At 43.5% G+C, this 15,334-nt stretch overlaps 1 protein-coding gene across 1 annotated transcript in view; it reads left to right on the forward strand.

Annotated features, from left to right (window-relative positions):
- The window catches only part of LOC102211668 (NACHT, LRR and PYD domains-containing protein 12-like), a 119,161-nt gene that overhangs the window by 43,309 nt on the left and 60,518 nt on the right, over nucleotides 1-15,334 (forward strand). The window contains exon 6 of the mRNA XM_013907782.1: nucleotides 8,529-8,702. Coding sequence (XP_013763236.1) covers nucleotides 8,529-8,702 — 174 coding nt within the window. The remainder of the gene's footprint in view (nucleotides 1-8,528; nucleotides 8,703-15,334) is intronic.

The following is a 15,334-nucleotide window of genomic DNA, read 5'->3' on the forward strand; positions in this document are numbered from 1 at the left end:
CCTTCTCAATGTAAGCTAGGTTAGCCTTCTTGTGTGAGCTTTTCAAGTGCACTTTAAGGTTTGTGGGATTTTTTTCCCTTTAGAAATGTCCCTCATAATTTGTCTTTTTCCACTACAAAACACTTGCTTTATCCAAAACACAGTCATATTCAAAGTAATCCCAAATTGGACTCTGGCGCTTACTCCCGACTTTTCTTGACATGATTCTGCGCGTGGACGGAGCAGCAACACAGATGACTCGACTAACGTACTTGCCACTTGCTGGCATAATGAGACACAGCAAGAAAAAATTCTGGAAACTAAACTTCATTTTCACCCTTGACTATTGTAGGACACGCACACATCAATGAAAACTAAACACATTTTTGCTATAAATTCAGTTAATTTTAGTTAGTTTTGTGAACACTCATTACAGTTTTAGTTAGTTTTCCTTTTTTTGTTTTTATTTTTATTTCCGTTAACGAAAATGTTTTTTCACTTCTAGTTTTCGTTATTTCGTTAGTTTTCGTTAACGATAATAACCTTGACCGTAACAACCATAAATATGTTTATTGAATCATATTTAATAAACTTAACTCAAATATAAATTGTCAATTTTAAAATCCAATGCACAAGTTTTGCTATCAACTAAGTTATTTGCAGCCATTTACCTTTTACCCCTTTTTTCAATAACCATTTCAAACTATTTTCATACAATCTGGTGTTCTACATTGAATAATATGCCAAAGAAATTATTTGTGCATCTCCAAAAATTTCTGTCCATTATAACGGAGAACATCACAAGACTGATACCTGCAGGTCTGAGAGCAGCAGGTGTATCACTGCTGGAGACAGCAGTCACCTTATTGTTCTGACAGAAAACACAAAACTATCCACAACACTACACACTAACTACACAAGACAACACATTAACTACACACTAAAAACATGCTAAACATCACAAATCTCTCACATCTCAAACCTCGCTCTCTCTTTTTTTCTGCTGTCTCTCTCTCACTCGCCATCACTCCTAAAACTTCCCCCTCTTCCTAAACAACCATGTCATTTGTGATGCCATATAATTTTTTGATTGGTCGACATGGTGCATTTTTCCACCAACACGCAGAGAGTACGTGCTAGCACTGTCCTTAGACAGTAAATGTGACGAAATTATTGAGGAAAAAACAAGCATATACATTGTTTATCATGACTCTGGTTTTACGTGGCCTATCAACACAATTTAAAAACTGGTAAATATCACCTTGTTGCTTTGTCTTCTAGAAGTGGTATGTGATTGGTTTACCACGACTACTATATTCTTCCTCATTCAAACAGCAGCACTCATGCAATTGTTTTGTCCCCCTGAGCTCCAGATGTTGTGCCAAAAAGTGGCACGCTGTAGCGCCCAGATTACTTACAGCTACTTCCGTGCAACTGATATGAGATGCGGTAAGCTGAACACAGGTTCAACCATCTGTTTGTTAAAAAATAGTAAAACGACCGCACCGCATTTTCTTGTTAGTAACGGTACCGACGTTGTAACGATTGAAATAGTTATTAGTTAGATTACTCGTTACTGAATAAAGTAACGCAATTAGTAGCGCCATTACTTGTAACGCCGTTATTCCCATCACTGCTTGTATGTAAGGGGGCGGGATTTTGAATTCAATTCTGGATTTAACAGGAAGCCAATGAAGGGATGCCAAAACAGGAGAAATATGTTCTCTCTTTCTAGTCCCAGTCAGTACTCTTGCTTTGGATTAACTGAAGGCTTTTCAGTGAGTTTTTTGGACATCCTGATAATAATGAATTACAGTAGTCCAGCCTGGAAGTAATAAATGCATGAACTAGTTTTTCAGCATCACTCTGATTTTCAGGGCCGAGTAAAATAACCTCAGTTTTATCTGAATTAAGAAGAATTAAGACTGCATCAGCTAGTTATTCAGCATCACTAAGAGACAGGATATTTCTAATTTTAGGGATGCTGCGCAAATGGAGGAACGCAGTCTTACATATTTGTTTAATATGTGCATTGAAGGACATGTCTTGGTCAAAAATGACTCCAAGGTTCCTCGCAATGTTACTGGATGCCAAGATAATGCCATCCAGAGTAATATGGTTAGATACCATATTTCTAAGATTTTCAGGGCGGAGTAAAATAACCTCAGTTTTATCTGAATTAAGAAGCAGAAATTTAGCTGCCGTCCAAAATTCAACTTTCAAATTCAAATTTTGTTTGTCACATACACAGTACGATATGCAGTGAAATGCTGACCTACAGAAAAAAGACTATGAATAGGATAGGAAATAAATATGAAAATTAAAATGAAGAGTAAATTTAACTAGGAAGGAATAAATAAAATATAAAAATTAAAGTTAAAAATAAAATAACTGTACAACAAAATACATAACACACAAATACACAATATAGAAATGTATAAGAATATATGAAGAAATATAGAACAAGTACTAAATGGTAATTAAGCAATATAATGTCCAAGGTTGTGCAATCTACATGTGTAAGTGTCCTGTGCAGTGCAAATATGCTTAAAGTGATTTATTTAAGTCTTGGGTCAGTTCTCTGTACTCCTTGTCGTCCCCATCAGCGATGAGGGCGACTGTTGCAGACCTGCATCCAGGTCTTAATGTCTTTGAAACATTCCTGAAATAATTGGTTTGTGTTATCTGCCTTCATGTATAGATAGAGCTGGGTGTCATCTGCAAAGCAGCGAAAATGTATACTATGTCTTCTATTAAATCCAGTTCTTTGTATTCTTTACAGCAAAGAAAGACACGGCTCAAAGTGGTCTAACTTAAAAAATGATCTTTAATTTTTACATATTCCGGAATATGGAGACTGAGCAAGGCACAAGAGACATGCCAAGCAAAGTCTCAAGCAGAAACAGGAAGCCAGGTTATTTATATACTTCTAGACATCACACACGCTTTAAGTTTCGATCAAACCCTCTGCTTAGTTTCACTTTCTGCCTGCAGTTACCATGCTCTGCAAAAGCATGCAGTTTTCTCCCAGCACCGTTGGCACAGACTGTACTAAGAGTTGGGCCTCTCTTATACATAAAACAATATATTCAGCAAATAAGCATTAAATATATACATATTTAAATCTCAACACTTCTAATGATGCTGCCTAGGGGAAGCATGCATAATGTACACAGAATCGATCTTAGCACTGAACCCCGTGGAACTCCTTAATTAACCTTAGTGTGTGAAGAGGACTCTCCATTTACATGAACAAATTAGAATCTATCATATAGATATGATACAAAACCCTGCGGTGCTGCAGAGCCTCTGGGGTGGATGAGGTCTGCCCTGAGTTCCGGAAGTGAGGCTCTCGATGTTGTAGGGCTGTTTTGGTTTAAGATAAGATAAGATAAGATGACCTTTATTAGTCCCACAGGTGGGAAATTTGTTTCGTTACAGCAAAAGTACAAAGTCATGTAGAAGAAATTAGAAAACACTGGAATGCAATAAAATAAAATAAAATACTATATACAATGGAATATCCATCCATCCATCCATCCGCTTATCCTTTTCAGGGTCCCGAGGGGCGCTGGAGCCTATCCCAGCTGTCATAGGGCGAAAGGCGGGGTACACCCTGGACAGGTCGCCAGTCTGTCGCAGGGCCAACACATAGGGACAGACAACCATTCACACTCACATTCACACCTAGTGACAATTTGGATTATCCAATTAACCTATCCCCACAAGCTGCATGTCTTTGGACGGTGGGAGGAAGCCGGAGTACCCGGAGAGAACCCACGCAAACACGGGGAGAACATGCAAACTCCGACAATGGAATAAAATAGAATAATATATACAATAGAATAAAATAGAATACAAATGCTATATACAACTGAGTAAGAAAATACAAAAGTACAACTTTGTCAGAAAGAGAATTGCACATATAGCAGTCTTATTGCACATGTGTGGATGTGTGTGTTTGATCATTTGGAATCTTTGTTGTGGAGTCTGACAGCAGTGGGGAGGAAAGACCTGCGAAATCTCTCCAGCCCTTAGTTCACACATAATGTTTTCAGTCGGTGAGATAGTCCAAAATCCATGTAGTGAGGTGATGGTCCACTCCTGAGTTCTCCAGCTTGTCCTTCAGGACCGTGGGAAGAATGGTGTTGAAGGCACTGGAGAAATTAAAGAACATGTTTCTCACAGTGCTCCCAGCGGTCTCCAGGTGAGCGAGGGAACGATGTAGGAGGTGGATGACGGCATCGTCCGCTCCAATAGCAGGCTGGTAGGCAAACTGAAGTGGGTCCAGTAATGAGCTCACCAGGCGCCGAAGCTGAGCTAGGACCAGCCGCTCCAGGGTCTTCATCAGGTGGGATGTCAGAGCCACCGGCCTGTAGCAGTTAAGGTCCTTGGGGCGTGAAGTCTTTGGCACTGGTACAACACAGGAGATTTTCCAGAGCTGTGGGACTCCCCAGCCTCAGGCTCAGGTTGAAGAGATGCTCCTTCTTGGCTTTAATCCTCCTCAGTTCCCTCCAAACCTGGGTGGTTGAGAGAGACAGGCTGGAGCCTTGTGTTGACTTTGTATTGGATGCTGTTGTTGGGGGTGGGGAGGAGTGAACAGGGTGAGTAGAGGAGGTGTGAAGTGTCTGAGGTGTCAGAGGTAAGACAGGAGTTGTGGGGGAGGGGGAGTCTGCAGCCGATGTTGGAGACTGCCTCATGGATGAATCATATCTGTTGAAGAAATGATTCAGTTTATTTGCCCACCTCACATCCCTCCCAGGCAGAGAGTTCTGACCTTTGTGGCCCGAGATGGTTCTGAGGCCTCTTCAGACTTCGCCACCGTTGTTTTGCTGAAGCTGTTTCTCCATCTTCTGCCTGTAGCTGTCCTTCCCATTCCTTATCAGTCCTCTCAGATCTCTCTGCACCATTTTTAACTCCTCTTGGTCCCTAGATATGAGGGCCTTCTCTTCTGCTTAAGGATGGCTTTAATTTCTGGGTTAATCCAGCGTTTGTTATTGGAGAAAAACTGCACAGTCCTGGTAGGCATGGTGTTATCCACACAGAAGTTTATATAGTCCGTAATGCATGTCACCAGGCTGTTGATGTCCTCTCCGTGGTCGTCATAGATCACCTCCCACACAGTCGACTCAAAACAATCCTTAAGAGCCTCCTCGCTCTCCTCCGACCATCTCTGTACTTTGCGGGTGGTTGGTGGCTCCCTGCGCACTAAGGGTTCATACACAGGGACAAGGTACACCAGTTTGTGGTCACATCTGCCCAGGGGAGGGAGAGGTGATGAGCTTTATGCCTCTTCTGCATTGGCATACAGTAAGGCCAGTGTTTTATTTTCGCTGGTGGGGCATGTCACATACTGGGTGAAGGTGGGCACTGTGGAGTTCAGTGAGGCATGATTAAAGTCTCCTGATATTAAAAGAAGGGCTCTCGGAGATTGAGTTTGCAGTTTGCTGACCACAGAGTGGAGAGAGTAACAGGCTGCATCTGTGTTGGCTGAAGGGGGGACATACGCTGTCATCGCGATAACATGCGAGAATTCCCTGGTGAGGTAGTATGGACACATGCTAACGGCTAACAGCTCAATGTCTCTGCTGCAGAGTTGTTCTTTCACAGTGATGTGCCCAGGGTTACACCATCTTTCATTCACAAACATTGCCAGTCCCCCTCCTTTCCTCTTACCACTCTCTCTCATCCTGTCCGTTCGCAGCAGCTGGAATCCTGGTAGCGTCACGCTCGTGTCTGGTGTAAGCGGTGTTAGCCACGACTCCGTTAGCATCATGATGCTACATTGCTGGTACTCCCTCTGTGACCAGGTTAGCGACGTGAGCTAATCCATCTTATTGGGAAAAGATCTTACGTTTCCAATGATTACAGAAGGAAGAGATGGTCGATAACGTCTCCGTCTTGGGTGACGGCGCTCCCTACCAGCACGACACTCCTGTCTTTTCCTCCTCAGCTTGCTGGGAATGTCGAGTCTGTCCGCCAGCAGTACCGCTGCGGGACGCAGTGCTAACAGCTGATCCCTACTGTAAACAAAGGGTCCCTGCGCAGGGTCCCCAAACACAGGTGAAAAAAGTGAAAGAAAAAACAGAGAAAAATGACCATGACTAGCACAAAACGGTAGAACATGATTGCTGAATCTAATTGCTAATACTTTAGTTACAAAACACTACGAGAAAATAAAGAGGAGAAAGAAAGAAACTCAGAATGAGCAGAGCTGCTGCAACAGGCTGCCGCACGCGAGGGGCGCTTGTCATGGTCCTGGGCCATGTTGGCCCAGTATTCTTAGTTTTCTTGTATGTTTGTATTTTGTTCCCTATTTAGGCCATGTTTCCTGAGTTGCCCTGTTGTATTGTTCCCTAAGTGTTTTCCCTTCGTGGCTTTTACCCCCTGTGTGCCCCTCTGTGTATCTGTGAGCCCTCGTCTCTCCTTATGTTTTATTCCATGTTTCCCCTGCCCGTTATGTCTAAGTTCTCCCCGTGCTCTCTCTCCCCCCTGTGTGCCCTCTGTGTATTTATGAGCCCTCGTCTCCCCTTGTGGTTGTTCCATGTTTCCCCAGCCCGTTATGTCTGTGTTTTCCCCGTGCTCTCTCTCCTCCTGTCTGAACCTCTGTACTTCCTGTTTGACTCTGCCTGTCTCCCGTCAGTGTTATGTTCAACCCGCCCTGTCTCGTTATGGTTATCTGTGTCAGCTGTGTTCCCCGTGTGTTCCCACTTTCCTCGTTAACCCTCTGTGTATTTCTGTCTGCGTCTCCCTCTGTTCGGCGTCGCGTTCTCCCTCATTGCTGTGTGGATTCCCTGTGTCTCCCTACGACTGTTAGTTTATTGATTCCCAGTTTAGTTGAGTTCTGTATTTCCTATGTTCTGCCTGTCAGCAATAAAGCTGCTTTTGAGTTCATCCCCGTGTTTGTGAATCTTGCGATTGGGTCCTCCTCCCGCCTGCCACACAGCCGATCCATGACAGCGCTGGAAGAAGAAGAAGGTTTATATGCCTCTACAATGTTGCATCGAGATTAGGGGCAGTACCCCTGGATTGGCAGGCTGGGGTGGTGGTTCCCATCTTTATGAAATGGGACCGGAGGGTGTGTTCCAACTACAGGGTAATCACACTCCTCAGCCTCCCTGGAAAGGTCTATGCCAGGGTGCTGGAGAGAAGACTCCGTTTGTTAGTCAAACCTCGGATACAGAGGAACAATGCGGTTTTCATCCTGGTCCTGGAACACTGAATCAGCTCTTCATCCTCTCAAAGACACTTAAGGGACATGGGCATTTGCCCAAGCAGTCTACATGTGTTTTGTGGACTTGGAGAAGGCATTCAACTGTGTCCCTTGGGGTGTCCTGTCGGGGGGTGCTCCAGGAGTATGGGGTGTCTGGCCCATTGCTACTGGCCGTTCAGTCCTCATACAGCCATTGCAAGGGCTTGGTCCACAGAGCCAGCATTAAGTTGGACTTATCTCTGGTGGGTGATGGGTTCCTGATTCACTGATTCTGTTCATAATTTGTATTGACAGAATTTCTAGGTGTAGCCAAGTATTGGAAGGCTTGGGTGGTTTCAGAATCCCATCTCTGCTTTTTGCGTATGATGTGGTTCCGTTTGCTTTATCGGGTGATGGCCTCCAGCTGGCCATCGAACAGTTCGCAGCCGAGTGTGAACCGATGGGAATCATAATCAGCACCTCCGAATCTGATGCCATGGTCCTCAGCCAGAAAAGGGTGGAGTGCCCACTCTGTGTCAGGGACGAGTTCTTGCCCCATGTGAAAGAGTTTAAGTATGTCTGGGTCTTGTTCACAAGTGACGGGAGAAGGGAACATGAGATTGACAGACGGATTGGTGCTGTGGCTACAGTAATGCGGGCGCTCTACAGGTCTGTTTTAGTGAAGAGAGAATTGAGTGTAAATGTGAAGCTCTCAACTTACCACTTGATCTACGCTCCTACCCTCACATATAGTCACGAGCTGTGGGTAGTGACCGAAAGAACAAGATCATAGAAATTGGCTTCCTACGAAGGGTGGCTGGCCTCTTCCTTAGAGAGAGGGTATGAAGTTTGGTCATGTGGGAGGGGCTCAGAGTAGAGCCGTTGCTCTTTCACATTGAAAGGAGCCAGTTGAGTTGGTTCGGGAATCTGACAAGATGCCTCCTGGATATGTCCTGGGTGAGGTGTTCCGGGCGTGTCCAACTGGGAGGAAGTTAGGGTTAGGGCGGACATTGTGGATTTACTATTAGCTCAAGGTTAGGGATTAGGGTTTTTTAGATCAAAATAAATCTCCAATCTCTGTCTTACTAACTCTGTGATTCTGTGGATTGTAAAATATTTTGGTACTAATTACAATGATCAAAGTCTAATTTGAACTGAGAGCACCAGATGTGTCATTTGGTCACTCTTCCTTAATTAAATTTATTTACATCCATGTGGTCCTGGAGTTGCAATTCGGGTTCATGCATAGATTACCTGTTACTCCTATATTCAGAAAAGCTTCATATACAGGTCCATAGATACCTGAGCAATATTTTTACAAAATTTCTGGTGGATGACTTATTTCATTCTTATCCAGGTTGATGCAGTGCGAGTTTTCAGAGATGAGCTGTAAATACCTGGTATCATCTCTGAATTCCAACCCCTTCCATCTGACACATCTAGACCTGAGTTTTAACAAGCTGCAGGATGCTGGGTTGAGACACTTGTGTGTTTTTCTGGAGAGTCAACAATGTAGACTGGAGACTTTGAGGTGAGGTACTATGTTTTGTTTGTTGACTTGTGTGTGTGTGTTTCCAAAAATGAGAAAACCTGTGTTAGGCTTATTGAACGTTTAAAGGTATACTCATTTTATTTAGTTTATTTAATAGAATAAAATATTTTGTAATATTGTAATTGTACAGAGTAATGTGTAATTACATCTTCTTTCAAATTGAGTCATTAAAAGTACATAGGAGCAGAAGCTGGTTTGTAAACACCACCGTCCTGCCATCTTGACTACAGTGGCTGAGATAGACATCACTGTTCTGACTATTTGTATACTATGTGTGTGGGTAGAGACTAGCCACAAACAAATTACAGAGGAGGACGAAAATTGTAGACATGTGCTGTTGAGGCAATTTATAACTTCTGTTATGCATATGTTTTATCACCTAAGAAGGGGTTACCTACACCACATGACTGGCATCATTTTCCCCCCCACGTCAAGCCACATATCCCGAACTGAAGTCAGGGGCCTTAACAGAAAACATGCTTATAGATGTTTATCTATTCCTGATACTATTATGTTACTTATTGTCATCAAATAAGACACACAACTATCCCCTCTCCAGACAACAGGTGTGAGCTGGCTAAACAACAACAGCAGCATCTGGTTATGAGCTAACATAATCCCAACTAATATTTGTCTTGAGTGGCCTTAAAAGAATCAAACTTTCTTTCTTATAAAGAGCAGGATTGTATTTGATGTACTAAGTTTCAATAATGCTGGCTAAAAGCAGCTAATAGTGGCAAAAATAGGAGTACATAAAAACAGCAAAGTTCAGGATATCCTCCTCTACTCACCTCAGAATCACTGTCATCGGACAGAAGTGAACTTCACGTATCAGTATCTAAGGTTTGACTTTCATCATCCACTGTAGCACAAACTGGGTGTCATTAGGACGCTACAACACAGAGCGAACACCATCAACATTGACACAGCGGCCAGGGAGGCAGAAGAACAGCACATGAAGAAGGCCCTGAGTAAATGTGGTTATCCCAGCTGGAATTTTGTCAAAGCTGGAAAGGCTCCTAAAGAAAGCTCCTAGCCAATCCAGGAGAGAAGGACAACCCTTTCTTTAGCAAAAGCCTGTGGTGATCCCATATGTGTCAGAGTTTCAGAGCAGGTGAGATGCATTTTTTCTAAACACTGCGTCTCTGTGGCTTTTAAACCCCAAAACACACTGCGCCAAAAATTGGTCCACCCTAAGGATCAGGTCCCACTACACAAACAGAGTAACATAGTGTAATAATAATGGATTGGATTTATATAGCGCTTTTCAAGGCACCCAAAGCGCTTTACAATGCCACTATTCATTCACTCTCACATTCACACACTGGTGGAGGCAGCTACAGTTGTAGCCACAGCTGCCCTGGGGCAGACTGACAGAAGCGAGGCTGCCATATCGCGCCATTGGCCCCTCTGGCCAACACCAGTAGGCGGTAGGGTAAAGTGTCTTGCCCAAGGACACAACGACCAGGACAGAGAGCCCTGGGATCGAACCAGCGACCTTCCGGTTACAGATACGCTTCCCAACCCCCTGAGCCACGGTCGCCCCATAGCCATGGTTGCCCCATTACTCTGTTAAGTGACAGGAGGATTGCCAGGATTTATACATCGGGGAAACCAAACAACCTCTGGCGAAGCGGATGGCACAACACAGAAGAGCTACTTCGTCAGGCCAGGACTCTGCAGTCTATTTACACCTACAGGATAGTGGACACTCTTTCAAGGATGAGGATGTACACATCTTGGACAGGGAGGAACGCTGGTTTGAGCGGGGAGTCAAGGAGGCCATTTACGTGAAAAGGGAAAGAGCATCTCTGAATCAAGGAGGGGGCCTAAGGGTACATATTTCAACATCTTACAATGCTGTGATTGCAGCCGTTCCCAAACTCTCTGTGAATGGTGATCATGGCCATTGATCAGTGGGTTTTGGTCAGTGGTTGTTGATCATGGTCATGAGAATTTGCATAATTAAGATTAAGGAACTGTTCTCCCAGCCCATTGTTCCTCCAGTAGGCTGGTTTCAGTCATTATGCAAATGTACTGTTTATAAGATTGCAGTCAGCTGAGACTGAATAAGTCACTTGGATGAGTGACAAAATATTTCTCACAAAACGCTACGTCCAGATGAACAGATTCAACTTTTGGAGGTTCAACCAACTTAATGAAGTCCAAACGCTTTACTTGGTGTTGTGACAAACCATCCTACTTTGGCAAAACTTCCTACTGTAAGTAGTTCATGCACATTTCTGCCGTAAAAGAGTAATTCCAGCACCAATTTAAGTAGATATGACGGTTTGCCACTTAACTTTGCCCATCAGAGTATTCTTGTAGCTCATATTCATACAGCCAGAATGGTTTGCCACTTCATTTTACCCGTTAAAGTATGTGTCTAGCTGTTGTTAACAAAGGTAGGATGATCTGCCACTGAATTTTAGCTGTTAAAGTATGCTTCTAGCTCGGAAGGGGCATATACCATCACCATATCAGCCTAAATCTCCACTAGAAAGCACACTTCACAATAGTTTTTGTCTACCAGGTACCGTGGTGAGACCAGACATGTTATGGCAGCAGCTGCAAATAAATTGAGTATGAAGAACCTCCATAGCTCACTTTTTTTAAAAGGGCCAAACTGACTTTTTCCAAATGAAAGTTTTAAATAACTCCTGCTGCGAAGAAACCAAGACCGTCACTAACTGTAACTTTTGCATGTTATGTATCTACATAACATGCAAAAGTTACAGTTAGTGACGGTCACAACAGTTCTTTTGACAACCTTTCACACATTTAATGAGATATTTTCGCCGTCCCCGCTCCAGGTGTTTCCTGTCATTGCTCTCTTCACACTTATCTCTGGAACATCTCGAGCTAGTCTTGTACAAAACTGTTCCTTTTGCAGGCACAAATGCAGTTACAAGAAAAATATGTCTCATCTCTACCCTAGAAATAGGTCTACATCATTTCTGTGTGTGTAAGTGTGTTGGCATTGACCTTATTCCACTCTAAGTTACCTCTCACCATGTATCATCTGGACAGTCCCGCTAGATGAACCTCGAAAAACTGAATGCTTAACTCTTCATGAGCACACTTTGCAATATGTATAAGAAAATGATTATAACCACTTATTCTAATAAAAGAGATCAAAGAGAAAACAAACATTTCCAAGCCTAACATCTTCCCTTCTTTCACTGAAGCATATGTTTTATTCAAGCTGCTGTCACACAATTTTCCCTTGATTGTGGTATTCAGCTTCTTATGAACACCAGCATTTTATCTTCTAAAAAAGGATTCAGTTCACTTTAATCCTTTGGCTTAAACCTGAAAATAATGATTGCTGCCTAAGTTTTACCATACCTAAATTATCAAACACACAAAGAGTCATCAATCCATCCATCCATCCATCCATCCATCCATCCATCCATTCACTTCTGCTTATCCTTTTCAGGGTTGCTGGAGCCTATCCCAGCTATCATAGGGCAAGAGGCGGGGTACACCCTGGACAGGTCGCCAGTCTGTCACAGGGCCAACACACAGGGACAGACAACCATTCGCACTCACATTCACTCGCACATTCACACCTAGTGGCAATTTGGATTATCCAATTAACCTATCCCCACAAGCTGCATGTCTTTGGACGGTGGGAGGAAGCCAGAGTACCCAGAGGGAACCCACGCAAACACGGGTAGAACATGCAAACTCCACACAGCAAGCCCCCGGCCTGATAGTGGAATTTAACTCAGGACCTTCTTGCTTGCTTGTTTCAAATCAGACCTAAAACTCGACAAAAAGGTTAATCATATTATTTCTCTAAAAACCTTTAAAAAACCTCTAAAAATTTTCTCCCCTTTAGCATTTGGCATTTTTCCCAACAATATAATGTAATACCATAATCTAAACCCAGTCAATAAAACAGAATTTTCTTAAAGGAAACCTCAGCAACCCAGAATTAGCAGCTGAAAGGTTCAATCTGCAGCTCCACACTCATGTGAAACTACACTATTCCCCTCTGTTCTCTCTTCTCCTCCTGCTCATGGCAAAGCAAAACAAAGGAAAGCAAAGCAAAGCAGTCACCCTTCTCTTACCAGCGTGGTGAATTGTTTGTCAACATTTACTCATCCTAACCTTGGTCCTGTCTTTGTCTCAGTGTCAAGTCAGTCAAAACTTTAGTCCACATCGTCAGTCCATCACAGTTTAGTCACACATTCACTCACACGCATTCACACAAGATATTTCTGGTAATGGAGACTCCCACGCAAGTAATCAGATTCTCCACCCTCAGCAACATGAGCTCATTCATTTGTTTTTTGTTTTTTAGAAAAAGAGTTCTTTATTATATTTTAACTGGATTGACTTGCTGCAATCCTTTTGGATGGGAACTAAAACGCTCATCGGTTCCCACAGTTAGGCTTTTCCTCAGCCCATTATAATCTGGAAAAGCTCACCTCATATTTCTTCTCCCGAAAATGTTTTACAGCGCTGTTAATTCAATCTTGCAGGCCTGCTTAGAATAAAAATGAGAAGAAGAAAAAAGAGAGCTGATTTTTGGCTCATCAAAGCACAAAACATCGTCACCTGACAGGTTTTCTCTAAGTGCATTCTTACAAAACTAATGGGCCCAGTTATAGACATGTCCATGATTAGTAAAACTCCCTTTATTGAAATAAGCAAACAACCCAAACCTAACTGCCAGAAGTTCAAGTTCAAGTTTTATTCGCCACGTGCAGTGGCAGGTTGCCCTGCAGTGGAATGAACCGGCCCCCCGACCTTACACACACGACACAGACATCACATGGGGATACAAGTCAGAGAACGGTTGCATTACAGAAAAACCACTGAAATGTACACTACAATGGGAAAGTACAAGAGGAAAAAAAGAGACCTCTACTCATGCTGGGCTACAGGAGGACAGCATGAGAACAGGAAACAAAAAATACTCCTCTGCACAGAAAGCACACAAATGTCCACAGTACAACATTTAAAGCACGTGACCAGCAACAGGGTTGGGTAGGGGATAAGGAGTAATCCCAGGCAACACAGCAGCCATCCTGCCACTGCGCCGACTCTCCAGCGCGGGCCCAGACCTGCCTCGTGTTCCCAGGAGGCAACAAGCATCGAAGGCATTGGAAGGGGAGGGGGGATGTGTGAATGCTTATCAGTGTAAGTGTATGTGTGTGCGTGTCCATAGTTCAGCTGAGACAGTGTCCTTCACCCTATCAGGCTAAGTAAACAGTCTGCCAGCCAACCCAGGTGGCCTTGCGTGGGATGGGAAGAATAGTCATCACACAGTCGTTATCAGGGAGTTTTTGTTCGGCTCCAGCCTTGGGCCCGCAGCTGGCGCCGTGGTGTCCGCATGTTGATGTTATTGATTTTTTTTTTATGCGAGCAGCTCAGAAGAATTTCAAAGCTGTTCTTTAACACTCCGACACTGGTCTCTCAATCTCCCGTTGCAGAACCGCGAGCCTCCCCATGATGGTATCAAACTTCCGTTCCGTGGTGTTGTCATCCTTTTTATTCTGAGACCCCACAACTGCAGTGAGCCGTTCTGTGATGTGATCCAACTTTCGCTCAATGGTCTCATTTTGAGCAGGCCTCTCTCTGATGTATCCCACCATATGCTCAATGTTGTTATTTTGAGGCTTCACGGCAGCTGTAAGCATCTCCAAGGTGTTAACCATGCTGCGTTCGTTGTGAGAGGTCGCGCCTCGTCCCATCACTTCAATTCTAGTGGTCAGCCTTGGGGGGGGTTTGAACAGCTGGTTCTGCTCTCTTATTTCTCCGATAAATCAGGGCCAAGCCAGCTCCGATCAGCAAGAACCCTGTTATCATGGTTCCGAATAGGTAGATATCTTCAGCGTCCTCAATCAACAGTCCCACCAGGCACAAGATCCTCCATGTCTGCCACCCGTCCATAGTGTATCCGGCAGGGAAAGTCCCTCCAGGGCACTCAGGCTCTCCCGAGCCCAGACTTCTCATTGAGAAAAGCAACGAGCATTGCTCAATAGCATTCAGAGACCAGTTGATCAAATCCATAATTCTCTTTTAGGTTTTAGAGAACGACAGTGAGAGACTGTTCGAGGGAAAGTAATAATCACGAGACAGGAGAAGGACACAAGAGGCAAAGCAGGGAAGATAAGGGGAAGGAGGAGAGGAGAAAACTGTGACCGCCTTCGCCAAGAGCCATGAGAGAAGTTTTGCTTACTAATCTGACAATATGTTGTGGGAATTAGAATTTCGGGGCCATAGAGATTTTTCCCTACTCTTGGCTTAACTAAGACTTACATGGTCTGAAATCAGAGTTAAAAATCACTCCCTCTGTTCATTTTCCCCACATCATATTTCAGTGGTTGGCCGTAGGTTCTTCAGCGTCCTGACAGTCTGAGGTCAACTGACATAATTTCACCTGCTAAATACACAGGAAATCTTGTTAAAAGCCACACAGTTTGCACAAAATTAATATTCCCATTAAGCACTTTCTAAACACTTTATAACAATCTATCATCACTAAATTATAAATTTATTTTCCAAATCTGGACTACTGGACAGACCTGACCACTTTTTTAGTTATCCTGTATTTTACCATTATATATTTCACCAAGCACTTCTTCTCAGTCACAGAC

The sequence above is a fragment of the Pundamilia nyererei genome, unplaced genomic scaffold (genome assembly GCF_000239375.1).
Source record: "Pundamilia nyererei isolate P.nyererei 1_Seehausen unplaced genomic scaffold, PunNye1.0 scaffold00521, whole genome shotgun sequence".
Taxonomy (NCBI): domain Eukaryota; kingdom Metazoa; phylum Chordata; class Actinopteri; order Cichliformes; family Cichlidae; genus Pundamilia; species Pundamilia nyererei.